At 47.0% G+C, this 25,847-nt stretch overlaps 2 protein-coding genes across 3 annotated transcripts in view; both read left to right on the forward strand.

Annotated features, from left to right (window-relative positions):
* The first annotated feature begins 4,591 nt into the window (after window positions 1–4,591).
* Window positions 4,592–20,672, forward strand: LOC137872485 (adhesion G-protein coupled receptor G5-like). 2 transcript variants are annotated; one of them, XM_068710705.1, is made up of 15 exons: window positions 4,592–4,990; window positions 12,597–12,672; window positions 13,337–13,605; window positions 13,719–13,905; window positions 14,031–14,076; window positions 14,383–14,479; window positions 15,346–15,468; window positions 15,648–15,764; window positions 16,402–16,444; window positions 16,532–16,638; window positions 16,794–16,909; window positions 16,998–17,260; window positions 17,346–17,445; window positions 17,596–17,870; window positions 19,394–20,672. In XM_068710705.1, exons 2-15 carry the CDS (start codon window positions 12,606–12,608, stop codon window positions 19,519–19,521), a joined length of 1,938 nt encoding a protein of 645 aa, XP_068566806.1. In that variant the 5' UTR covers window positions 4,592–4,990; window positions 12,597–12,605; the 3' UTR covers window positions 19,522–20,672. The 2 variants fall into 2 exon arrangements, with proteins under 2 accessions (XP_068566806.1, XP_068566807.1); XM_068710706.1 differs by having other exon boundaries at window positions 17,001–17,260.
* A 1,308-nt stretch (window positions 20,673–21,980) lies between these two features.
* The window catches only part of slc7a6 (solute carrier family 7 member 6), a 5,296-nt gene continuing 1,429 nt past the window's right edge, over window positions 21,981–25,847 (forward strand). The window contains exons 1-7 of the mRNA XM_068710707.1: window positions 21,981–22,081; window positions 23,697–23,863; window positions 24,415–24,966; window positions 25,051–25,176; window positions 25,294–25,438; window positions 25,525–25,648; window positions 25,732–25,835. Coding sequence (XP_068566808.1) covers window positions 24,477–24,966; window positions 25,051–25,176; window positions 25,294–25,438; window positions 25,525–25,648; window positions 25,732–25,835 — 989 coding nt within the window. The 5' untranslated portion in view covers window positions 21,981–22,081; window positions 23,697–23,863; window positions 24,415–24,476. The remainder of the gene's footprint in view (window positions 22,082–23,696; window positions 23,864–24,414; window positions 24,967–25,050; window positions 25,177–25,293; window positions 25,439–25,524; window positions 25,649–25,731; window positions 25,836–25,847) is intronic.

Genomic DNA, 25,847 nt, shown 5'->3' on the forward strand with positions numbered 1-25,847 from the left:
GTGATGTTGGTTTAACAATCTTTCAATAATGCATAAAGGCAGGCCTGTGTGTGTGTGTGTGTGTGTGTGTGTGTGTGTGTGTGTGTGTGTGCGCGTGTGTGTGTGTTGCCCAATATATGGCCTTCAGATTTTCTTGCCCGTATTCCGGACAAAGAGACAGATGAACAGAGATAAGAGCTAATCGTGTTGAGACAAACACAACATTGAGTGTGTGTTTCATGTCATACTGAGGCACGAATCCTACCCAACCAATTGTTGTCAAGTTGTTAGAAAAGGAATGTTCTTAAAATGGGGGAGCTTTAAAGAAAAAGGCTGAAGGGAACCGAAAAAGGAGGGGAAAGGATAAAAGGATAAAAGGTGCCAGACTGAGAAGGCTGCGGGTGGAAATGGTGGGGAGAGTGAAAAGAGAGAACGAGGGAGGAGTTGAGGAGGCGGGTAACACCTGCTGCTCACACCACAACCTCGTTTAGAATATTTGGTTTCCAGTAGCTTCGAAAACAATCCAGCAACTTTTGGTATATTTGTCATCACACCAGGTGAAAAAAACCACAGTGTTGATCCAGAATGCAGAATAATCATTATGTGAAAGAGACGTCAGAGATATTAAAATGTGATCTCAGGCGGAACTACTGTTAACTTCTCATGGTAACGTTTGTGTTTCTGCTTGAGGGTAAAAAGAAAGGCTTGGACGAATATAACGACTATGGAGTAAAGTATTTACATTCTATACGCATCTGAGTGCCTACTTGTGGAAATGAACCACAACTGGATACTTAAAGGTGCAAGAAAAGATGAAATTGGGAGCGTTTCGATTGCCTCTCAACAGGTCGACGGCGTGCCGGCAGCTCACAGCTAACGGTGCTAAAAGCGCTGACAGAGCTAACGGCGTTTGCCTCCAGGGGAGCTGGAGGGGCGGACGCTACGCCGGGTCACCGCTGCCGGGTTGGGACCGTTACCGCCTTAGGAGGACAGCGACTTTATTCTCAGCTCAGGTGGACGTTCCTCCACTACATCTTTACATTGCAAATATTTATTTTGTACTACACTTACATTTTTAAATAAACTTAAACCTGTAATAAGTTTAGGGGTTTTTAAATTTCCCTCCTTTCCAGGATGTTTTCTAACATCTCGAGCCCCACTGCTGAACCCGGTAAACAGCACGAGTTCACTCCGTCTGAATATGTTGTTCAAAGACACCTGAGGGGCCTCAGGGAACTACAACTCAGGAAACTGTAGGTCCTCTTTTGTAGTCTTCAGAGGAGGTTCTTCTTTTTCGTCAGGCCTTCAGCAGGTTATATATTTACATACTGTAAAGGTTTTATTTTTACGCTTTTAATCAGTTTTTTCATAATAATTAATTCATATTTTTTTTCTTAATTAATTGTATTTTTCTAGATTAATAATCAGTGAATAATTCAATCAGTTGCTGTTAAAAACACATTTTCAATCATTTATAGTTCTTGTAAATTATAAATATATATATATATTATGTTTGTTATTCTACTGTTAATAGAATATTTTAGCATTTTTCAATAAACTACTTTTCCAAAAGTTTTTTTAAAGTGATAACTTATGTCTGTATATTTCTTGTGTGAACTCAGATTGGAAGCCCTCTGCTCCGGGATGTGAAACGTTATGAATAAGCTGAGAATGTGTCCTCAATGCTTCCAGATGTCAGTGACTTAAACCAGGGCAGTGTACAGTATGACACCTGAAATGAGAGGACCAAAAGTAGAAGCCGCTGCAAAGAAGGTTACATTGAATGAATTCAGGACCGAGGTGAATGGTTGCTGCTAATCTGTGAAATGCACTTGAACACAAAACTCTCAGGATAGACGGCTGAACAGGCGGAGAGCTGATTTAAAGCTGTTGTTTTCATGGGGAAGGCTGGCCTTTCGCCTTTATGACCGTGCCGTAAAGTCATTCAAAGCGTGAAGGGTGTAGCCCGGAGATCCCCAAAAGCTCTGACTATTGTTGGTGAATTTAAAGACGCTAAATACGAGACTGGGAGAATTTCTATCGCCTCTCTTCGGCTCTCTGCGCGGCGACGGTTGAGCCGCTGGCTCGCAGCTACGTTCACGAATTATGGTACAAACAAGAAGAAACTCCTAAAGGCCTCGCATGTAGCAAAGTGTGCTGCAGTGCGGTAACACCTCCGTGCCTCCCAGAACACAGTGCATCATGGGTACCTTGGGCAGCGTCTCCCTCTGAGAAGGCGTGTGCGTCCCTTCACAGTGCGGCTTATATTTGCACTGTGACACAAATAAACACGCACTCACAGACAGAAGAATGCTTTCACAAGCATGCAATATTTGTCCCAAAATAATAGAGACATTTGCTTTTGGGTATTATCCATAATTACAGGATGTTAGAGCAGGATGTTAGAGCAGCTACGTGACTGAATCACCAAGCGCTGTGTTTTATTTCCTGTCGGGCCCCCATACCTGTCACATGATAGGACAGTCAGAGTTTCTAGTGCCCATATTTGGTGCTTTTTGGCAGGAGACGACATATTGCACACCGCAGGTCCACTATATGGAAGTACAGGACATTTTTTGCTGCTGACGAGCATGCACAGACATCGTGTGCTGTGCTGCACCTCACCCTGTTAACGGCAGGTCCACCAGTTCATCTATTGACCTAGTCGTCTGTGACCGCATCACCCACAATGTTTTACATGGAGACGGATGATAAGACAACTAGCTGGGTTTTTTGTTCGTTTTTTTACTGTCGTCAACCTGTCTTACACTCTCTGTGTGTGTGTGTGTGTGTGTGTGTGTGTGTGTGTGTGTGACGCCAAGCACACCAGTCAACACGGAGACAGAGGGCCCTTTATTAGCCGAGCCCACGCAATTCAACTGACAAATCCTGCTCCAGACAAACACACACACACACACACACACACACACACACACACACACACACGAGCCAGGTGCTGCTAGCCACCCCCCCCCCCCCTTCCTCTCTTCACCTCTTCTCTTACCAAACGTTGTTCCCCTCTTTTTCTTCTCTTTACTACAGAAGAAGACAGGAGCCTGAACCTAAGAGATGTCAGTTTGTAGTAGGAAATGTGCTTTAGATTGTCAGGTGAGCATGAACAATGGCTTTGAGATAATGCTCATGGGGTTTAAACATTAACCTGCAGCTGCAGGTGCGTCACGGACACCTTTGTGCAAAGCCAAAGTGGAGTTCATTCAGACTTCATTTCTAAAGGCGCGTTTCTTCAGCGTGGAAACGCCACACACACTTTACGTGAAGCAGTAAAAGAGCCACGCTGCAGAAAGTGGAAGAAATCCCACAAAGGGCTTTTGCACATGTACGAAACACACATGCATAGGTGTTACAACAACAACAACAACAACAACAACAACAACAACAACAACAAAAGGGACCTTGCCTTGGTGTCTGGTTCACTTCAGGAGGCCAAATACCAGAAGACTTAGCTCATATCTTCATCACATCTTCATCATATCAGAAATGTGTGCGACAACCTTCGATGAAGCTGATAGACCGTTTCAGTTCTCTATTCAAACACATTCATGCTCAGCTTTACATCTGACTACTTAATAAAACTGTTGTAGGGGTTTCACACTTCCCCTAAAGGGGCTCTTCATGTTTTCCAGTCAACGCTTGTTTTTCGGAAGCAACGAGACATTTTTGTTGCGCTCGTTTTCGGGTTCAAAGCCGACAAAGACGAAGCCGGTGGTTTGTGGTCACATTTGAAACCTGTCAGAGTGCCAGCTGCCTGTGGCGTTGAAGCTCTAACACTATCTGATATCCATGTCACAGAAACACATGAAATAGGCCGTTACGTCATCGGCTTTTGGAGATAACCGAGTTAACGCGTTCCACTGTGATAACTCCTGAAGTATCCCTTATGGAGCACTTGTTTGGGAACGTGCAACATCCTGATATGAGCTCTAACAATATCCAAGGCCACAATGAACAGCATGCAATAAGGGGCCAATAGAATGTGACGGTCTATATGGGTCAATAACACAAATGGCTATGTCTTCATTAAACACACACTGCTTCATCATGCTGAGGTGTCTACTTCTGGGATCGAGAGTGGCTTTGAGGAAGCGGACTGGCTGGTTTGGGTACTCTCCCTTCTGCAGACCCCCTCCTCGAGTGCTCCCTGTCTGGGATCCATGTCGCTCCGTCTGGCCTCCCGTTCCACACCTTGTTACTCGACAGCAGTCAAGCGAGACACAGACAACAGAAGATAACTGGGAAATGACTTCGCCTTCAAAATAAAAGCGACATATTTGTCTTTAAAAAACAAACAAAGGAAAGGAGTGATCTAAATGTAATTAGCCTGCTGGTGTAGATGTTAGAGAATAGGATACACCTCGGCTAAACAAAGAGAGCGTGTGTTCAGCTGCAGTGAACAGGCGACAAGCTGTACAGCATGGTGGGCCAACCGGTGGTACATCTGCACATAATAGCCCACTGAGTTCTGCACAGGCCACAGTGTGCGCGTTACGTTACGCATTGTGAAAATCATGGCCGGAAACGACTTCTATTCTGGCTGCCTTGACCGCAGCTCCGCTCTCGCACCTCAGTCGCGCTGACAGTCCGTCCGCGAGCACAGGCACCGTGTGAAGGCGTAGTGAGAGCTCTCAGCCCGGGCGTCTCGTTCTTTGGACTTTACGTTTAAAAAATATATATATATATTTATATATATATATATATATATATATATATATATATATCTTCAGCCGTCTCGAGCGCGTTAAAGACGTGAGAAATAACCAGAGGAACAGCAAAGTGCACACGAGGAAAGTTTAGTTGTCTTTCTCTTTGGTCCACCTTTTGTGCGGTTGACTGGATTTGGAGCGTCCATCCCCGGCTTGTCACCGCGGCGTGCAGCGTCCGTACCGGGTCCAGCTTGTGAGGAACAGTGGGCTGGAGGTGGACGTTTTACCTGGAGGCTCTGTAGTCGACAGGAGACGCGAAAGCTCCGCTGCTGACGGGAAAAGTCGTCAAGGTGAGGAACAACACTGACGTTACGTTTCATTTGAAACAAAGCGAGGCTGAAACATACACACTGTAGCATGTCTGACATTCACTACAGCACCTCCTCCACTTTAAACTAACTTATTCTATTATGTTTATCATGATAGAGATATGAACCGATAGACACGCAGATAGCAGATTTCTACTTTGGAATTATTATATTTTGTATTGTATATTTGAATATATATATAGTTTTATAGTATATATTTGTATATACATATTTTATAAAATGTATACATATCTATATATGTATATTATTTTTATTTTTATATAGATATATCTATATAAAAATACAAAATAAAACAACATATATACCCCTATATATATTTTAATTTTTTAATTTTTTATATATATAGGGGTATATATGTTGTGGTTTTGATTAGCATGTACATTTTTCCAGTTATAGGTTGATTAGCTACATGATTAATAATATAGTATGGTTTGCAGTCCTCCACTGTTCGTGCTAAATCTCAATAATCCATAATCTTATTTATTTGGACATGTTTTTATGATAGTTGTAATGTGTCGGGGCTGGGCTCATGAATTATACCGGGTGTTGTGCGTTCTTTCCCCTTGTGAAGAGCTGGTGTTGAGGGTTCATGGTGACACACAGGCGTCAGAGAGGCTCAACACCTCGCTCCTCTTACAGCATGCGGTTTCCTGACTGTGCCTCGGTGCACAATCAAAAGACCTCACTCAGTGACACAAAAGCACCGTGGTGTGAAGAACACGGTTATTGCACCAGTTTGAACATCTGTAAGCCCTGCAGAGCAGATTAGCACCGAAAGTGAACGAATGACAACCGTGGAGGGATTTTTTTCTTCTTACCGCCTCGTTCCTTTAAATGCAAATATTGCATAGGGTGTGTGACTCATTGCATGAACTCCTGCTCCTTTGTGCCGACTTCATTTTTCATAATGAGGAAAAGAAAGCCCCTGATGGCAGACTAAACCCAGTGACCCACACCTAAGGCCACGCTTGGGGGTGAATTAGGCCCTAATAACATGCTGGCTGTTGTCTGTGCGTGTGTGTGTGTGTGTGTGTGTGTGTGTGTGTGTGTGTGTCTCTGTGTGTGTTGTTTTATTGATTTATTCATAGCCCCAAAGGACATATCTGCAGCATTCCACCTGCTCCTCCAATTTCCTCACAGAGGACGGCAGGATACAGATAAAATGTACGTGTGCACACACTCGTGCAGACGTGCACGCTGCATCACTACGGCGCTCTCACAAAAAGTGCACAAATGTAACAAATGTAGCCCGGGGAACATTCCACACCGGCCGCATTACGTCCAGTCTCCACTTTGCTGCGTTCTAATATGAAAAAAAAACAACTAAAGTTATTATGAACGCTTGCAATTAGACGTCACAAGTCTCCCTTTCAGAGGCTCCCACGGTAGCTGCTCGCGGTATGACCGTACTTATTCCGCTTTCACACTCGCAGGTGCCCGAAGTGGGACGACCACGCGCTTTAAACCGACACGTGAAACAAGCAGACGCAGAATGCCGGTTGCTTCTTGCATTGTGCCTCAGGACAACAAACGCAAATCTTATCTCCATGTAACCAGTTGTCATGTCATGGTTGTTGGCAGCAGCGCAACAGTGCAGCACAGTGCAGCACAGTGCAGCACAGTGCAGCACAGTGCAGCACAGTGCAGCACAGTGCAGCACAGTGCAGCACAGTGCTGCGTTCTCACAAGGAGACGAATGAGGTCAGTGTGTTTCTCCAGGAGAAAAAGTGAGAAGAGACTTTATTTCTGACCGGTTTGGTCAGGGTCGAGTTTTAGAATATATTTAGCTTCCCTGTCATCTTGGCACAGAGTTAGAGCTGTTTGTGTATAGTGTGTGTGTGTGTGTGTGTGTGTGTGTGTCTTTTAAGCATTGGCTTAAACAGCCTCCGAAGCAGCCAGTGATCTTTGACCCTCATTCACGCTCACTGTCACTCTGAGGCCGGACAACAAAGAGCAGCTTTTGTTCCTTGAATTACTCTTCCGTGTGCATTCTTTGCTCCCTCACTCTGCTGCTTGCAGAGGAGTGAGGGGAGCACTGCCAACACTTGCAGGACAAAATCCAGAACGACAAATTCAGTCTACTGTAAACGCAAGATAATGTGTGTGAACTCTTCCTTGAGTCGAGATTTCTTAACTGAACTAAAAAAACAACAACAACGGAGACACAAAACGGACTCTATGTGATTCAGGTGAGCAGTCAGCAGCGGACATGAAAAGCAGAAAACATGACACAGACGTCTTTGAGAACGGCAGGAAGTGGTGTTTTCAAGGTAGACTCCTGAACTGAAAACATCAGATCTGAGGTGCAGCCGTTTGATAGAATCCACCGTCAAATCTGACCGTCGTCTCTTAATTATCTGGGAACATTTGGCTAGGTGTGCGACATGCTAGCAGCTCTGTGAGGCTAGAATTTCACACAGCACGCTAATATCAGCAAGCTAACTCACTAATTGGTCTCGTTAACTGGAGCTATTGAAATTTTGACTTAATTGGAACGCTTAGTCGCCTAAAAATGACGTTTGGTTGCACTTAGCTCCACCCTCTCGTGTCTCTTCTGGTTGCAAAAAAAACCCAAGATGGCGACGGCCAAAGCGGCGAACTCGAGGCTTCAGAACTGCAGTCAACAAAACCAACGGGTGACGTCAGATGACTACGTCAGATGACTACGTCCGTACAGTCTGTGGGTGGCGACCAAAGTCATGTCATGGTTGTTGAGACATTCACCGAAAAACAGGAATATTAAGATCATCCTCTCAAGATCTCACGGATGTTTGTGGCAATACATAATGCATGCAGCAATAAAAACTCCCCATCTCCATCAGAAGGCTCAGGCGTGACTCACAGGAGCTTGTCACCCGTCTGTCTGCCGTCTGTGGCACACATTGTTGTGGCTGCCGTTCCACTTTGCGTGAAGACAGGCAAGACTTGTGAGGACGGCGGTGTGAGTCAGACCCCTGTGTGATGCAGCGATGGGAGGACGAGACATGGGTGATTTTTTACTGGAAATCACAAAGTGACAGACCGGGGGGGGTGCGTGGGTTTCTGGAGTTTACGCGAGCATTCACGCTTCAACGCGCGCCAGGGCTCTCTATCCTCCTGTACGTGCGGAGGAGTGACGAGAGCAGTGAGGCTGCAAGTTTCGGTAGTTTGTCTGAAAAATGAGAACACACACACACACACGCACGCACGCACGCACGCACGCACGCACACACACACACACACACACACACACACACACACACACGAGCGCTGGGAAGTGAAAGAAAAGGGGAAATTCTTGTGCTGGGCGCCTTGCAGGGACAATAGAGAGGGTGTGGGGGTAGATCACACGTCAGCTCAGTTGAGAGAGGGAGATTATAGTTTGAGCTGGGAGTAAAGTTGTGTTTTCAAGCCCCGCACAAAAGATCTGACACTTTTTAAAATGTTAAATGCACATGCATACACGCTACGCAGTGGTAACACTTCTTACATGTTGAGCACACGTGCACACACAACAGAAGGTTTGTGTTGGTGGTGGTGGGGAGGGGGGGGGGGGGGGGCACTCTCGCCTTCTCTCAAACATTTCTACAGAACTGAGCCCGTCACTATGTTTTCCCACTTGTAGCCGGCTGCCTGTGGTCGGGGGCACTCCGGGCACTTCCCTCAGTGCAGTTGTGTTTCGTCGTCATCAATAGTCAGAGAGCCGTAACGTGTGTGTGTGTGGGGGGGGGGGGGGGGGGGGGGGGGGGGGGGGGGGGGGGGGGGGGGGAGGGGTTGGGGGTTTGGGTGAGTCACCGGCGTGATGCTGAATGAGTGCTGGAGAGTCACTTAAAAGCCCAAAACACGGCTGTGTGCTCCTGGGGCTGGTCTGAACTTACTTCAGTGTGTGCAGCCGTCACCAAACATAGTTTAACAGCATCTCTGGTTGCTTTATGAAACATCTTATTTCACATACTAGGAACTAGGTAAGGTAGGAACTGTGGTAGGTAACCGGGTCATGATTTCTGGAAAGAGACATTGTTGTTGAGTTTTTCAAATGTATTTTTTATTTTTTTTTGGCCGCTTTGAGCACCATAATGAGTGGCATCTATTGGAGAGAAGACGTCTCTACGGCGGATATCTCCAAAACTAGACGACTCACACCGATGAAAAGAAAACATGGAAGCTTCACGCTGGGATCTTATCGCTCCCTCCAGGAAATACTCGACACCCTTTACTCCTCTTCCACTGATGGATTGATTCCTCCTTGTACACCACCGTCCTCAATCCACCCGTCGAGCTGCGTAAATACATGTAGACATACGAAACAATCTGACGTTAACATTTACACAAACACAGTTTGCACGCAAATATGCACGATGACGAATTTACATGAACAGCGCCCCTCACTGGCTGCACACAACCGAGAGGGAACGAGTCCGCTTGAAACACACGATCAAAGGTCACCACTTCACTTCACTTCACTTCACTTCACTTCACTTCACTTTACTTTACTTTACTTTACTTTACTTTACCACTTTCAGTGACTTCTACCGCTTCACGTGTCCTCCTGCTGTCACTGTGCCACGGTCAAACACGTCCCAGTACAACACAGCGCGCAACAACAGTCCCCCCCCCCCCATATACAAAACCAAACATCAACATATAAACAAGCATGCTAAACAACAACATAAAGGAGTCAGGAATTTGACAAAGTGAGTTAACTTCTAGAACGAACTCTTCGCTCTGGAATCACTCAATCGACCGTCCATGAAATGTTTATTATTATATCGCAAAATATATGTTGATATTGCAAAATGAGAGCCCGCTTTGACAGCCCACCAATGCACGACAGGTAGGTTTGTGAAGGGCTATGTGGGCCATGGTGCAACCACAGCACATGTCCGAGCATAGCAGACCGCCACCACATCTGCAGACCGCTGGGCTGCGTGTCCTCCTTTGGTCGTTGAGAGCTGGTCGGGTTCGAACCGAGTTCTGATCTGTAGTCTCTATTCTAAGAATATTAAATATAGAGTAGTAAGCGTTAGAATGGTCACTGGTTAAGGCCACTGCAGCTTGCTAAACCACGACACCCAGCAAGAGGCTGTGTGTGTGGGTGTGGTTGTGTGTGTGTGTGTGTGTGTGTGTGTGTGTGTGTGTGTGTGTGTGTGTGTGTGTGTGTGTGTGTGTGTGTGTGTGTGTGTGTGTGTGTGTGTGTGTGGGTGGGTGGTATATTAGTTCCATGAAGTCACACTTAAACACCTTTCTTTCTCACCAAGCTTTTATTGACGCCCTTGAATTATCAAAAAGGGAAGTGTCAAAACCACAAAGGATCCAAGTCATGCCGTGTCAAATATACAGAGGTTACAGTTTCACAAAATCTCTGTGTGTTTTAACTGAAGGGAAAGTAAAAGTTTGTCTGTTTATATTGATTTATTGAAATAATAAAACCATAAATATGATCTGTTTCTGTTGGAGATGCTCAGAGCAACTTAGTTGAACACAGGAGTTAGTCACAGTGAAATAAAATGTAATGTGTGAAATGTGTGCTGCGTACTTCACGGTGCTACTTGATGGGCCTGACTCATCAAATAGATGAGCCTGATCCAAAAAGTCTTAACCCAGAGCTAAAGCCATCCACTGCAGCCCTGCTGTGAAAGCTGCACCATCCAAATGCACACCATCAGGGTGTAACGAGGAAGAGCGATGATGATGATTCAGGCCCACAGAGCAACGCACGGTCCTCCTGTAGGGCTAGTGCTGCATTCCAGACGACTCGCAACTCAAACGTTTCCGACCCCCGTACTGAAAAAGTAGAGTGGACCGCCACTCAAAGCGTGGAGGGTGCACTGCTGAGAGTTCAGTCACGTGCACACTCGCCAAAGAATTTAGTCACGGTCCTCCGCCGTGGTTTTGTTTACGTTTGTCGTGGTGCACCTGGAGCTCTTGGAGGTCGGAAGTTGGAAATTTGAACTGTGCAAATTCCGACCTCGTCTGGAATGCGGCGGCGGCGGCCCGGCTCTGCACATTTTGAATAATTCTGCACCTTCTGCTCCCGAACACAGCGGCTTCACTTCAAACAAACCATTCCAGCAAAAACTCCAAAACTCAGTTTTGCAGTAGAAAGTGTGTGTGTGTGTGTGTGTGTGTGTATTTCCAGGCTTTGCAGTAACTCTGAGTCCTGCAGTGAGACGTTTTGCTGTGTGGAGTTTGCAGACAGCTTGTTGAAAGATTGCTTCTTCTTTTTTTCCCAGAGCAATTAAGGAGATAGAACACTACACCGGCTGAAGGTCGGCATGTCACCCGGGAGCTTGATGTTAGCGCTGCTGACTCTGAAGCAACTCGTGAAGCGGCTCCTTCAATTAGTTTGATTACAGTGAACAGCCGGTGAATGACGCCGTTTAAATACAAAACTTATATATGAAAATATATCTGCGACCACCACCGTGTTCTTTGTAGCGCGTTGCTCAACATCCTTTTTGTGTTTTTGTTTATGAGTCTGTCTCTGAGTGTCCAAGTGCTCTCAGGTCCTTCTCGAGTATCAGGTGTGTGTTTCAGAGTACATCGTTATAAATAGCCCCCCCCCCCCCCCCCTCCAGGCTTTGCAGCTTGATGTTCCTCTCTCTATCTTTTTGTCTTTTCTTCCTTTGCTGTTCCTTTCTGCTGTGTCTACGGATCCACCGGTTTCCGTCTTGTGATGTTGAGGTCAGGACAACCGCGGCTGCTCCCCCCCCCCCCCCCCCCCCCCACACACACACACACACACACACACACACACACACTCTTTTCAAAATCTGCCTCTGCATCTCTACGCTACAGCGTTTGTTTGTTTTGCCGTGTTGTGATGATAAGCAGCTTGTGATACGCAGAGGCGACTAGCAAACCTGGAAAGTTTGTGCAGTGGCACAGCCGGGAATGAGTCGGCGTGTCTGGTAGAAACTGAAAATGACAGAGATGTGTGTGTGTGGTCCGTTGTGGTAACGCTCACATGATTTAAGTCTAATGTGCCGTAAAGTGATCTTCTTTCAGTAATGTCACATCTGTGTGTTAATGTTGAAACAGGCAACATCGGCCATGTTCCTTTTTTTACTTGCTACGAGAAAAATCAACTTGCTAAATGGGGATGGAAAGTCTGTGTGTGTGTGTGTGTGTGTGTGTGTGTGTGTGTGTGTGTGTGTGTGTGTGTGTGTGCGTGCCAGTTAAAGAGGAAGACTGTTTCCATTGATAACAGCACAGAAAGGCCCCTGTGTGTATTTTAAGCAGCAGCTCATTTGTATTCATTGATAAGAGAGAGTGGATAAGAATAGTAGCATTAAAAACACGCCGTCGTGTCAAACCTGTGCTGCCTCTAGATAGAGCCTGTTGTTTTACGTCGGATGTGTGTTTGCTCGTAGAAATAGCGTGAGAGATCAGTGTGTGTTGTGCCTTTCACACTTGTAACACAATGTCGTTCCATGTAACACACACACACACACACACACACACACATGCGTGCTTCATCAGCAGCAGGTTTCAGTGGTTGGGGTTTTTAGTGTGCTGGCTCTGCCCATGCAGAGATACAGACGTTGTTCCTCTTTCACAGCTGCATTTCTCCCTCTTTGTTTCCCAGGCGTTACCGATGGAGCCCCGGCTCAGAGATAACCTGGGGGGGGTCTTGGTCTTCGTCGTCCTCCTCCTCTCTACAGGTGAGATAACCACACCGGTGAAGAGGATCAAACGCGGCGTATGATAACGACTTCACACGGACACCACGCGTTTCCTCTGTGGAGACGATCTCGTACGAGTTCTGAGCTTTTGTCACGTACATTTGAACAGAACACAGCGACTTTAAACTGCTCTGTATTTATGTGCATAATGTATAAGTAACAGCATAGCATATATCTGTCATCAAACAGTGTAATTAATGACCTAGTTGCCTTAGTGTGTTAAGGTTCATATTTCGTGATAAGTGTAGCATTGCTGGCCTCCCAAAACAATATGAAAAGAAAAGTTGCTGTTAAACGTGTTTGTGCATACGGTGTCTGCACACGGCACGCTTGAGCTGTTGCTCATTACCGACATACCCTCGACTGTGATACGAATCTAGCATTAAGTATGAAATAAGGAAATGTTTGTGATCTTTTTCACAGCGACATTATGTAAACAAACTGTAAACAGACTGTCATTGACAGGCTTAGAATTCTGAAGACGCATGAATCATTGGTAATTATGAGCAGGACTGAAGCGTAACGTTCTGTCAGTGTTTTGACACAGACATGTTTGTCCTCTTCCTCAAGGGTTGAATACTTTGCACTTAAAGGAAAACCAAACATGTCGTCGGTGTGCGCTTACACGTTTTCTCTCCTTCAGGGTCGAGTGAGAATGACAAGGACGTGGACTTTTGTGGGACCTGGCGCCACGAGATGGGGGTCGCCCTGAGCCTGAACGTCAGCCTCTCCCCGGGCTGCACCGTGATGTCCATCTCAGCGGGTCAGAGCTCTCTGTCCGTCGTCGGGCGGATCACGGCGCAGTGCAGTCGCTCCGAAGTGATTCCCCTCGAGCGGCTCGGCCTCGACTCCGAGGAGGAAACTCCGTTCTGTCTGTACTGGGAGCCGCTGCTGGACCAGCTGAAGCTGCAGGTAAGAGGAGCCCAAATGAGTTTAAAGGCAACGTGTTTCCCGCCTTTTCAAAGCTGGCTCCATGCGAGGGGACGGCAAGGACTCATCAGTTTTATTGTCCTCTCGCCGTTCAGGTCGGAGGGGAGAACCTCACTCTGTGCTGGCCCGCCAGCCTGAAGGGCTCCTGCTGCACCGACCTGTCTCATGACGCCAACACACCGGAGGCACGCTACGGCATCGTCAACGGAGCGGTCAAAAGTGATTTAATCGCAGGCAGGATAATGACAGCCTACAACTTCAACGGAGGTTCCATCGACTGCAGTAAGGGAGAACGAACGTGATCCGCGTCGATCGTTAAAATATCCTTTTGTTCAGACTCAAAACGTCAAGAAGATGGTGTCACAGTTCAATGTGTCAAATTCAAACTGTGTTGTTGTGTTTTGCAGAAGCATTATGTGATCAAGAGAACCAGGGATCCTCCCAAGTCAACATGTAATTTCCTCTCTCTCTCTCTTTTTTATCATCACACCCTTTTTCACATGACTTTGCCTTAATTGCTGAGTCCGCTTCATGTAATCACGCTTTATGTAATGCAGGGAACTTTGACTACAAACAGGAAGTTAAAGTTAAGACCATGTTAGGGTGTGGGGGGGGGGTTACAAAAATAACCATGCTTCTTTTTTTTTAAAACCCTCTGAAGCTTCCATTTTCATCATGGTGGTGTGTGTTTGTGTGTGTGTGTGCGTGTGTGCGCGTGCGTGCGTGCGTGTGTGTGCGTGTGTGTGTGTGTGTGCGCAGAAATTCCTCGGCTGTAGGGAATATGGAGCATCCGTGTGCTCGCAGCTTTGAGGTGGACATGAAGGAGGATTTCAGAGGCTACAACGTCACGGCGCCTGTGAGGATAACACACACACACGCACACACACACACACACACACACACACACAAAAGAAATAAACCACGGGGACGATTTAGTAACATCATCATATCGACGCGTGAACTTCTGTTTCTTAGGAGTAAAGTTCGACACGCGTTGACCTTCGCCCCAGCCGACACACGCCACATCAGCGAGATCGTGACCACACCTGTTCCCTCTTCGTTGCCTTTCAGCCGCGTCGTCGAAAATGAAGCGCATTTCCCGTAGCTGGTTTTGTTTAGGAAAGTAAAAGACAGCAGTAGCTGCTACAAAGGTGAAATCAAAAGTTGAATGCAGCACAGAGAACATCCCTGGTTAGAGATGGACACTTTTGTTCAGAGTAATTCAGTGATTCACTCATAGTCTACTTCCTACGGGAGGACAGAGTGTCTCTGCTCCACAGTATGATGCAGCTCCACTGAGGAGGCTGTTTGTCCACGTCCACTCTTTTTAATCACTTCATAGCAGGTGTTTAACCCGGTGAATGAGTAGCTGCGTTAACGTTTCCATTCGGGTCCGTGGCGGTGGTGATTTAGTGGAGAAAATAGGTGAGAGGTGAACCACATGAAAGCGAACGATGGCAGCGTTTCACGGACAAGTACAGGACGCGTTTTTGAAAGGTGACATTTTGCCTTAAAATAGGGCCGTGTGTGAGTAAGCACCCAGCAATCCACATGCTCGTCCACCACGGTAATTACAACCGCCTGACGGCATGGGACCGAGCGGCAGGGCGGCTCAACAACACGTGAAAATCATTTGACTTTGTCTGTTCCTGCTTGAGAGTGAGTCGACACAAACCCTGGTGTGCCGTCTCTAACCGCTCCGTGTTTTATTGTGTGATGCAGGCCGCTAAAGGTGCACCCGCAGAGTCCCGCACCACCGTCCACCTCCCCCCCGCTCTGAAGCGAGCGGCGAAGAAGTCCAGCAAGGTCGTCTGCACTTTCTTCAGAAACAACTCCCTGTTCCAGGTGAGGATCCTGCTGCCCTCAGTCAACACGGGCAGCTGAGAGGAGATGATGCCAGCCCGACTCCACGGCACACGTGCCGAGACTTTGACATAATGCACCAATCCTGCTGACTGACAGTTCTTCTGTATTGTATCAGACAGGTAAAGATGTGTGTGTGTGTGTGTGTGTGTGTGTTCCAGGAGGGTCACAAGGAGGTCAGGGTTCTTGACGATGTGGTGGAAATCACCGTAGAGAACGAGGTCATCGCTGATCTGTCTGAGCCAATCAGGATTGGCTTTCACCATGAAGTCATACCTGTAAGCTTGTGTGCTTTCTGTGCCTTCATGTTGTCTGTGACAGTGTGATCTTTGCCCACACGACATTTTACAAATCCATCGAAAAACTCCCCCCCCCCAAAAAAAAGCCCTTTTAACAGGAGAAAAGAGGAAGAGACCCTAGAGAGAGCAACAGAGGAGGATCCTCTATCAGGATGGACATGATATAGATGTCATGTGTACACAATGAACAGCATAACAGACATTCAATGTAAAAAAAACACCTATCCAAAATTCAACAAGCATCTGATGCTGCAGTAAATGAACTAATATTTGTATATTTATATTAAATACATATGTTGGTGGTCCACGTCTTTTTCTCGAACTCCTCAAATGTGGGTTGTTTCAAAAAACAAGACGCGTTCAGCTCCATGAGAACACACAGAAACAACTCGAAGGCTGTGCTGTCTGTGCGACGGTCTGTTGCTTCCTCTAAGCGACGCACACGCACACATAAAACCACTGTTTACGTCTGATGTGCAAGTGTTATTTCACATCTGTGGTGGTGTGTAGACATGCAGGAGGCCAGATTCTGATTCTGAAAGTACCTGAAGTGTTGCTAGTATGAATACAGGGAGGTGATTACAGCTCACATCTCTCCCTCCTTTTTTTATTTCAGAAACTGCATTCAAGGAAATGTGTGTCATGGGACAACAGGAAAGGTTGGAACCCTTTAAAAAAGAAATCCCGTACATTCATCCAACATATGTCTGTACGTCCACCTTTAAATCTGTATTTTCTCTGTGCAGATCCGTTGCAGGTCAATTGGTTGGACGATGGATGCGAGACGCGACAGAAAGGAGGGAAACACACAGAGTGCCTCTGTAACCATCTGACGTACTTCACTGTGCTGGTGGTGAGACACACTGCCGCTGTATTACACCACAACACGGAGACATGAATGTGCTGAGCGCTAGGAACATTAAAGACCCAGAAAAGACGACGTCGATGCATGATTCCACCCCAGTATTATGGGAACAGAAACAGCTGTGGTGCTCTTGTTTGTTGCAGCAAATGGAGCCTCGCCCAGTGCGCCACCTCCTGGCCCTGAGCGTCATTACATCTCTGGGCTGTGCCGTGTCTGTGATCAGCTGTGTCGCTCTCATCGTTTACCTCTGCAGGAAGAGGTAATGCTACTTTTCACACATGCGGCTTAATCAAAATGATTAAGTACAATTAAGAAACCTACTCATCTCCACTCCACTCTCCCTGCAGCAGGCGATGTAAGGAGCAGTCCATACCCATCCACCTGGGCTTGGCCGCGGCTCTCGGCCTCCTCAACCTGCTCTTCTTCTTCACCGGGGTCCTGGCCAACGTGGGAGGGGAGGGTGTGTGCGTCTGGGTGGGGGCGGGCCTCCACTACGCCCTGCTCAGCTCCTTCACCTGGATGGGCGTGGAGGTTTTCCACACCTTCTGGTTGGTCTACATGGTTTTCAGCCCCTCCCCGAAGCCCTACGTGTGGAACCTGGTCGGCTTCGGTGAGCGTAGTGACGTAATGTTCATTCACGGCACGTTAAGGTCAGCGTGATGTTAAAATGTGACCCCGTGAACTTCCCTTTGCAGCTCTCCCTGCCCTGCCTGTAATCATCCTGGCTGCAGTAGGGGACATTTATGGACTGAGAGAGGTGGTGCCAAGCGATGACGTCTCCGATCCTTATCTGATGTAAGCGAGCTTTATTGAGACAAAGATATTTGCTGTGAAGAAACATAGACACAGTAAAGTCACCCCGTGATTTGACAGCGGCGTGTTGTTCGTCCTCTCTGGGATCGTGTTTGCTTTTCCGTCTCTCTGAGTGCATTTGGTGTTTTTCAGGTGCTGGATGAAAAACACCCACAAGGCCTTGCTGGCCCACTATTTCACCAACATGACGGTCCTGGCCGTCCTGGTGTCCTCGGGCGTCGTGATGCTCTTCCTGGTCTACAGGCAGATCCGCACCAGGGACGAATGGAGGCAGAACCGCGTGGCTTTTCTCAGCATCTGGGGCCTCAGCTGCCTCTTCGGGACATCTTGGGGTCTGACCTTCCTGGACTTTGGACCCCTCTCCGACGTCGTCCTCTTCCTCTCCTGCATCCTCAACTCTTTTCAAGGTCCGTGCTTTGAGGTGCACTGCGCCAGTTAGTCCGTCCAGATTGCTCTTGGGGTTTATACTCGAAGACTCAAAATAAGCCACAAGCTACATATTTGTGTCATTTTATCATCATCTTATCATTACCACCGTCACAGAGCTCTATACAGTCAGGGTATGTTCACTGCTGGCTCAGAGATTGGTGACTGTATCTGGAGCCAGCGGTCCATTGTATCAGTGTGGGAATGAGACAATGGCCGTGGTCATTCAAGGCCTCCTGTTAGCGGTGCCTATCAGAACAAAAGCTGCTTCCCCTCTCATGCAGGGTGCTTGTTTCTGATTCCAGTCCAGAGGCTCAACTTATTAACCCCATTGTTGCTGCACATTGGTAGTTCAGTGAGAGAATGCTCTATGCCAACCGGCCACTGTAATGGTTGTATGATTCAACAGTTGTGGTGTAATATGAGGTAACCTTCGGCAAAAAACACATTCCACTAAGCATGTTAAGAAATACTTCATTTGGGGAAATCTATTCATTTTCTTTCCTGAGGCCCTTACGGTAAATACCAACCTGCAGCCAGGAGCTACTTAGCTTAGCTTAGCTTAGCATAAAGACTGGAAACCGAGGAGAAACAACAGTTGACTTATTTCTTTAAACTGTATTTTCACAGATACAATGATTAGACAATCAAGTTCTCTCCTTCATTGAATAAGGCCAGCTTCCACATGCATTGATGTAGTCCCACAGAAACACACGTCATGTCTGTATTCCTCTACAAAGTGAAAGGGGACGGCTGTGGCTCGGTGGTTCGATGCTCAGTCCATGACGAAGTGCCGTTGGGCAACACCGGGCGGTAACCTCCGGTTCTGAAAAGTGAGGCCAATGTGGAAGGTTCTTAAACCAGTGTTCTGTCTACTGACCAGCAGAGGGCGACTCCTCTGGTCCTATAGAAGTCTGTGAGAAAATGACTCTTCTTCTCTGTTGATTTATGACGACCTCGTGATTGACAGGTCACCACCAGGTCCGTCTCTACGTGAGTCCTCTACGATAAACCGTCGTCAGGCGACACAGTACTCTCTTAACAATAACCCATCTTGTCACGTAATTTGTCTCATAATAAGTCCGGTAAAGCTGGAGTTACTGAAAAACTAAAATGTGAGGAATCCACATTCCAACATGCAGTGGCAGTCAATGCAGTAGATGTATTTCATTTTTGCTCTCACATTTTTACAGTGCAGGTTCATTTGTCTCAACAGGCAGATAAAACTAGCGACTACATCCTACAGTCTCTTTACTTTGACAGAAATACTTCAAACCTCAGATTAGTTTTGAAAACAGATGAAGTTAGCTCCTCCCAGTGTACGACTGTTTGTCTTGCTTTAAGTTAGGCTGCAGTCACATCCAAATACATATGTATCTGAGACCTGCCGCCACAGTATTTGACTGTCTCCACATCCCACTTATTGATCACGTGATCCTGAAGAAGTGGAGCCGAGAGAAACCTGTGAGTGAGTGACTGAACCGTGTTGTTTCTGCTCTCCCAGGTTTCTTCCTGATGCTGCGGTTCTACATGCTGGACTGGATGCGGAAACAGGCCGGCGGCTCCGCTCTGGGCAGCACCAGCACGGGGTCGACCCGGCAACACATGCTGCAGGCCCAGGAGAAGAGTTAGATGGGCTGTGTGGTGGCACTGAAGCTTTTTATGCAGATGACCAAACGGAGGAGAACTGTGCGCTGTAGATCGGCCGTGTCTTCAGCTGAGAGCGAGCGCTCCATCCTCCACCGCTCACTCCTCCGGTCATTCATCCGCACCTTACTGCAGCGCCAGCTGTTCATCCCTCATCAGATGATGGATCCATTTTGCGATGAATATTGTTTGTTTGATTAGAGCTACAGATTGCACACGGGTGGAGGTTAGCTAAATGTAATCAACGCCTCGCCGGAATGTATTTGAATCAACGGCATCCAATCAGCGGCCAAAACCGGTTTAAAAGAGAAAAAGAAAAATTTGATGACTTGGTTGCTCTTCCTGTGGGACAGTGGAGAAGAGATGACACCATCGCTCAGGAAATACAGGCCAGAAGCCTTTACTGGTAGAACACTGGACTGGGTCTAGGTGGAGAAGGGAAAGAATTCATTTGAGATTCTAAATTGTAAACTGGACATAAAGTTAAGCTTTAAATCCAGACGGGGAAACAAATGATTACAGGTTACTGTGCTGTGATTTCCATTTTGTTGTCTGTAAAGAAAAAAAAAAAAAAAAAAAAAAAATATATATATATATATATATATATATATATATATATATATATATATATATATATATATTATTATTATTATTATTGAAGCTCTCCTTGAACCTTAGATAAGCTTTTTTATTTTTGAATTTGTACTTTTTTTTTTAGCACTTTAGATTTTCAATCTTTGTTTTCTGTTTTAATATGATAAGATATGATATGATATGAGATTTCATACACAGTGTGTGTGTGTGTGTGTGTGTGTGTGTGTGTGTGCATAGTGGAATAGCTGAATGTTTTATAATAATAGATGACTCCAGGCCATATTCAGACCTTCAGTCCAAATAATTAACAGAGACAAATCATCATTTTCAAGTCTTCATCTAAAAAATGGACCAAATTATCTGGTCGGAAAAATTTGTTTCGGTTTAAAATCTAAATTTCATCTTCATGTATAAATCATTTTGTTGAATATTTCATGTGAGTTTTTAGATACTGTGATATTTGCACTTTTTTGTTTTCATCAAATGATTGTGTATTGTGTGTCTGTGTACATAGAGAATGAATAAAACGTCTTTAGTTAAAAGGAGTGTGTGTTTGTCTGCAGAGGTGCACAGTCAGCGTTTCTGAGGCCCTCTGTTTTCCTGCTCCTTATCTTCGCCCTGTGCGCTTCCTCCCTGGAGCTTTTCAGACGTCTCGCTCTCTTTGCGAACACGCCGCTCCGCCTGCTATGAGAAATGGAACAAGCTTTCGTTCTTCGTAGATCGTGGTACCGAGCGTGGGAAGAAGCAGACTCGACTACCAGAAAAAGCTTCAAAACGACTTGTTCTCACTGCTAACCGGTGCAGACGTGCCAGACCAGAGTGTGCCAACGATGACCTCAAACCAGACCCAGAAACAAGGGAGATCTCCACCAACGAGGACCAGAGGAGCATCTGTTTGTCTGCTCCACAGATGATCACCACTAGTTTGTTGATATGTCGCCTAACCTGCAATCCTGCACATTTCGCTCTCTCTGCATTAAGGACCATGATGGAAATAAGTCTGTACTGGATCATCCTTAGTGTGATCTAATATCCTCCTCCATCATAATGGCAAATAAGCAGAGCAACACAATAAAACTTGAACTATACATGTAGTACCCTCTGTAGCTGTAATAAATCAGCTTTGTGGTAAAGGAGCGGCAGCCAAACGAAGCCCATGTCTCATGTCTCCATGTGTCTTTTTATTGTGGTGGTAAATATTGACCTAAGGTGGGAAACCGTCCTGCGCTGTACCTGTCCTCTACTGACTGAGACTTCTGTCCTGCTCCTCATGCACCCACGCCGGCGCGCCGTTCTATTCCGGGCCGGGCTCTGCTAAACCCTGGTTTAGTTTGCCTGTGTGCGCGTCCAAATGCGTTTCAGCCTCCCTGACACTTCACCCACATGATAATAGCACGTCCCCGTCCCCTGTGCCCCATGCTCCTAGCAGGCCTGCTCTAATTGCATGTCCACTCATCACCGGCGGTGTCAGGCCTGCTGGCATGGGACTGTGGAGAGAAATCAGCCACCAACAACAATATGATAAAAAAAATAATAATTTCTAATTTAATTTGGACTTTGTGCCTTTAGAGAATGTACACTATGGTGGTCATGTGCCAGAATGTTTCGGCATTATTGTATTTACAACGTTTTCTTTATAATTGTTGCATTGTGCCTTTATATACATGTGTGATGGAAATGCATTGCACAAACACAACACGTGTCCTAACTCTTCAACGCAAAAAGAAACAGTGACTGAGAGTGAATGCAGTGTTCTGTTCCCAAAATAATCCTAACATACAGACGCATCATACGATGCTGCTACAGTGGGTCACGTGACGCCTCCTCTGGGCAGCAGCAGCAGCCGCTTCTTCACGGGGACCGGTCGTCCGGTTGCATTAGCTGTGGGAAGCCGACGTTGGCTGGCTGTCAAAAAAAAAAAAAGCGCTCGGCAGGAGGCAAAGCAGCACAGGTAAGACCGGCGAGTGTGTCCCGGGACTGTCGCCGCGGAGCAGGAAAACGGGGAAAAAACGGGAACAATGCCCCGCGTGTTCGCCGAAAATAGAACCTATACCTGGAATTAGATAACAGTTACGGTAACGGGACAAAAGGGAAGTCCCTGCTTGTTTTCGAGTCGCGGCAAGCTAACCGCAGATAGCCGGGATGCTACCGGAGGTGAGGAGGCTCGCATTCAAAATGAAAGCCCACTTTTTTTTTATTTATTATTATTTCGTGACGGTATATGTGTGTAGACGAGGTGAACTTTTTGTTTTCGTCTGCGTTGTTTCAGTACGATTCAAAGCCGGTGACGTGATGGAAGAATAAGCTAGCCGACCTGACGTGTGGCGTCATACTAGCTTAGTGATGTCCTAACGATGTAAGAGTCGGTGCGAGGCAAATAGGTCTGTCTTTAACGTTATGTCATAGAATGGCTTGTACTTATATACAATGCTCGACCTAAGAACAGCACATATCAAGTCATTGCACGACAGCTCTCCCTTTAGAAACGCCATTTGCCTCGTGGCCCGTTAAACCCCGTTATGTGACTTTGTTCTAACACATACATTCGACCTGACACGCACATTACAACGCTGTTTGAGCGCGAGAGAGATTTTTGAAAAAACATAAACAACCTCTTGCTATATCCACTGTAGTACAGATTTGATTGGAGCTTTATTTTGAAAGTCATACGCGGAAGTTCTGCGTAGTAGTTCAAACGTTACTTGACACCGGTTATTCTAGTGAGGAAACGCCGGGCCGGGATGCTGTGTTGCGTTAAAAGAAGTTGTTTGTTTTTTTAACCATCGTGTTCCTTCTTGTGTGGAAGACGTGGGTCACATATCACTGCATCAATAGACAGACTGCTGCTGCTGCTGTAGCTCTGCTGACCTAAAACCACGTTATGGTTACCGTCAGGATCACAGATACACTCATCACTATCATCCGCCCTTTAATTCAGCATCTGTTGTCATGGTCTATCCACATCTTTGCGTGCACGTCAGTCTGTTGCGTTCGGAAGGAGGCCTGCCATAACGTGGCCTAACATCTCGGCTCCAGGTCATCCAACATGAGCCCGTTGTATTCACGTCACAGGCTTTTATAAAGTGATAATAACGTGCAGTGAAGAAGTAGAAGAATAGCTTTCATTGTCAGGAGATGTGTCATGTTTACCTCCACAGCCGGTTGTGTCTCTGGTTACTCGGGAGGGCTGAACACAACGCTCAGATGACAAAACGGTATAATGATCTCGCTCTGTCGGACAGACACGCAGTGCGCATGCGCACATACGTATAGAATACAAGAAATACAAAATGATCAATGTAAGTAGGGCTGCAACTGATTTCTTTTTTGCATTGCTGATGAATGTGCATGATCATGTTCCCCATCAATCGATTTCATTTGTTTGTTTATGAAGTGTAAGAAAATGTCATTCCCAATTTCCAAAAGCCAATAGTTAAGTATAAAAAAGTTAGTTTTTTTCCAACACAGAATGCTGACATGTTTGCTTGACTTCAACAGTCAGTCGACTTCTGGAATAGCTGCAGATCAATCTCCCACCGGTCGACTGATCGTTTCACTGTTTTCAGCTCCAGATGTGAAACCGACCGTTAGCTGTGAAGGGATCTCATCCAGCTGTGACGGCAGCAGACAGCAGACAGAAGCACATCTGTCTCGTGAGTGTCCGTCTATCCAAAGAAGACAGCGACTCTGCTGATCAGCGCAGTGGCAAAGTGTCCGTCGCCGAGTTGTAACTGTAAGACTGTAATCTAACTACTCCCTCACATACTGTGAAGTAACAGTCTCTGTGTTTGACTATTCAAGCGTAGAAATGTTGTACATGCAGTTATATAAGTGTAAACATATATTACAGCACATTTCTGTTATTATAACTTGTTATAACAATGTTTCTCCCTGAAGCACAAACATGTTTTCACTTTCCTATCTTTCATTAAATGTAAAACAAAAAACCTGCTGTCCAGCGGCAGGATGCCGTCATGTCACGGGTCACAACATCGACGTGCATTGTGGGAGATGTAGTTCATGGTCACCGTAAAGCAGCATAGACTTTCATTTTAAGACGATCGAATGCCTTTTGATGTGGGAGCCCAACAAAAAAAAAAATTACAAAAAAAGATGAAAAGTTAGACTTGATAACAAAAATACAAACTTCACGTTTGCTGGCGGATTCGCGGGCCACATAAAATGACGTGGCGGTCCGGATTGGGCCCGCGGGCCTTGAGTTTGACACCTGTGCATTAGAGATCAGACACACAATGACCTGTCACATGTCCCTCTGTTGGACAGGTTGTTCCTAAGGTTGCCAGAAAAGGGACCGCAGCGTCCACAGCCGGGCCTCAGTCGGCGCCATGGCCGCCCACGAGGAATCCAGGAACTCCAACGGCAGTGCCGGCGGCTCCCCCCGCCCCCCGGAGCCCCCCAAAGAGAGCATGCAGCTCAAGAAGGAGATCTCGCTGCTCAACGGGGTCAGCCTGATCGTGGGGAACATGATCGGCTCCGGCATCTTCGTGTCCCCGAAGGGCGTGCTGATCTACAGCGCCTCCTACGGGCTGTCGCTCCTCATCTGGGCCATCGGGGGCCTGTTCTCCGTGATGGGGGCCCTTTGCTACGCCGAGCTGGGCACCACCATCACCAAATCGGGGGCATCTTACGCGTACATCCTGGAGTCCTTCGGCGGCTTCATCGCCTTCATCCGCCTGTGGACGTCGCTGCTGATCATCGAGCCCACGAGCCAGGCCGTCATCGCCATCACGTTTGCCAACTACCTGGTGCAGCCGCTCTTCCCGACATGTGAGCCGCCGTACGTGCCGGCCAGGCTCATCGCCGCGGCGTGCTTGTGTAAGTACCTCCGATCCGCTCTGCGTCTGTCTTGTTGTTCCCACGACCACACGAGCGCCCGTGAACGCCTTCCTCTCTCCCCAGGCTTACTGACATTCATCAACTCCGCCTACGTGAAGTGGGGCACCCGCGTGCAGGACGTTTTCACCTACGCCAAGGTGGCGGCCCTCATCGTCATCATCATTACCGGCATCGTCAAGCTGTGCAAAGGTGAGCCATGTCCCTCTGTGGAGCGCCGGGCCCAAACCCTTACATCGTCCAGTCATACGACGAAGGAACACCGCTCTTTACTGAAATGGTCCTTTAATTGTTTTGCGTCTCTCGTAGGCTACACTGCCAACTTCGAGTCGTCCTTTGAGGGATCGTCCACAGACCCCGGTGACATCGCGCTGGCGCTCTACTCCGCCCTTTTCTCCTATTCCGGCTGGGACACCCTCAACTTTGTCACCGAGGAGATCAAAAACCCAGAGAGGTAAACATTTCCTGTCCGTGCAACTTGTTTGTACCGTAGAAAAGGCAGAGCAGACCGAATAATGACCCAACGTCTCGGTGTTCCAGGAACCTGCCCCTGGCCATCGCCATCTCCATGCCCATCGTCACCGTCATCTACATCCTCACCAACGTGGCCTACTACGCCGTTCTGGATGTCAGCGCCATACTGGCCAGTGACGCCGTGGCAGTGGTGAGTAAAACGAACCGTATCCGCACGAACCGACGAGAGCAGGAGAACCGCCGCCGCTGAACTGCTTTCTGTGTCCCGCTCAGACCTTTGCAGATCACACTCTTGGCGTGATGAGCTGGACCATCCCCCTTGCTGTGGCTCTGTCCTGCTACGGAGGCCTCAATGCCTCCATTATAGCTGCATCCAGGTAGAACAAACA

This window comes from Cebidichthys violaceus, unplaced genomic scaffold (genome assembly GCF_023349555.1).
Source record: "Cebidichthys violaceus isolate CVI_PGR_0920_01 unplaced genomic scaffold, fCebVio1.0.p SCAF_16, whole genome shotgun sequence".
Taxonomy (NCBI): domain Eukaryota; kingdom Metazoa; phylum Chordata; class Actinopteri; order Perciformes; family Stichaeidae; genus Cebidichthys; species Cebidichthys violaceus.

Excerpts from the sequence above, each read along its gene's own strand:
- LOC137872485 (XM_068710705.1), top strand. The coding sequence starts at position 12,606 with ATGGAGCCCCGGCTCAGAGATAACCTGGGGGGGGTCTTGGTCTTCGTC. Across the intron at positions 13,906-14,030 it reads CGGAGGTTCCATCGACTGCA|AAGCATTATGTGATCAAGAG; the intron begins GTAAGGGAGAAC and ends TGTGTTTTGCAG. Across the intron at positions 17,446-17,595 it reads GTCTCCGATCCTTATCTGAT|GTGCTGGATGAAAAACACCC; the intron begins GTAAGCGAGCTT and ends GGTGTTTTTCAG.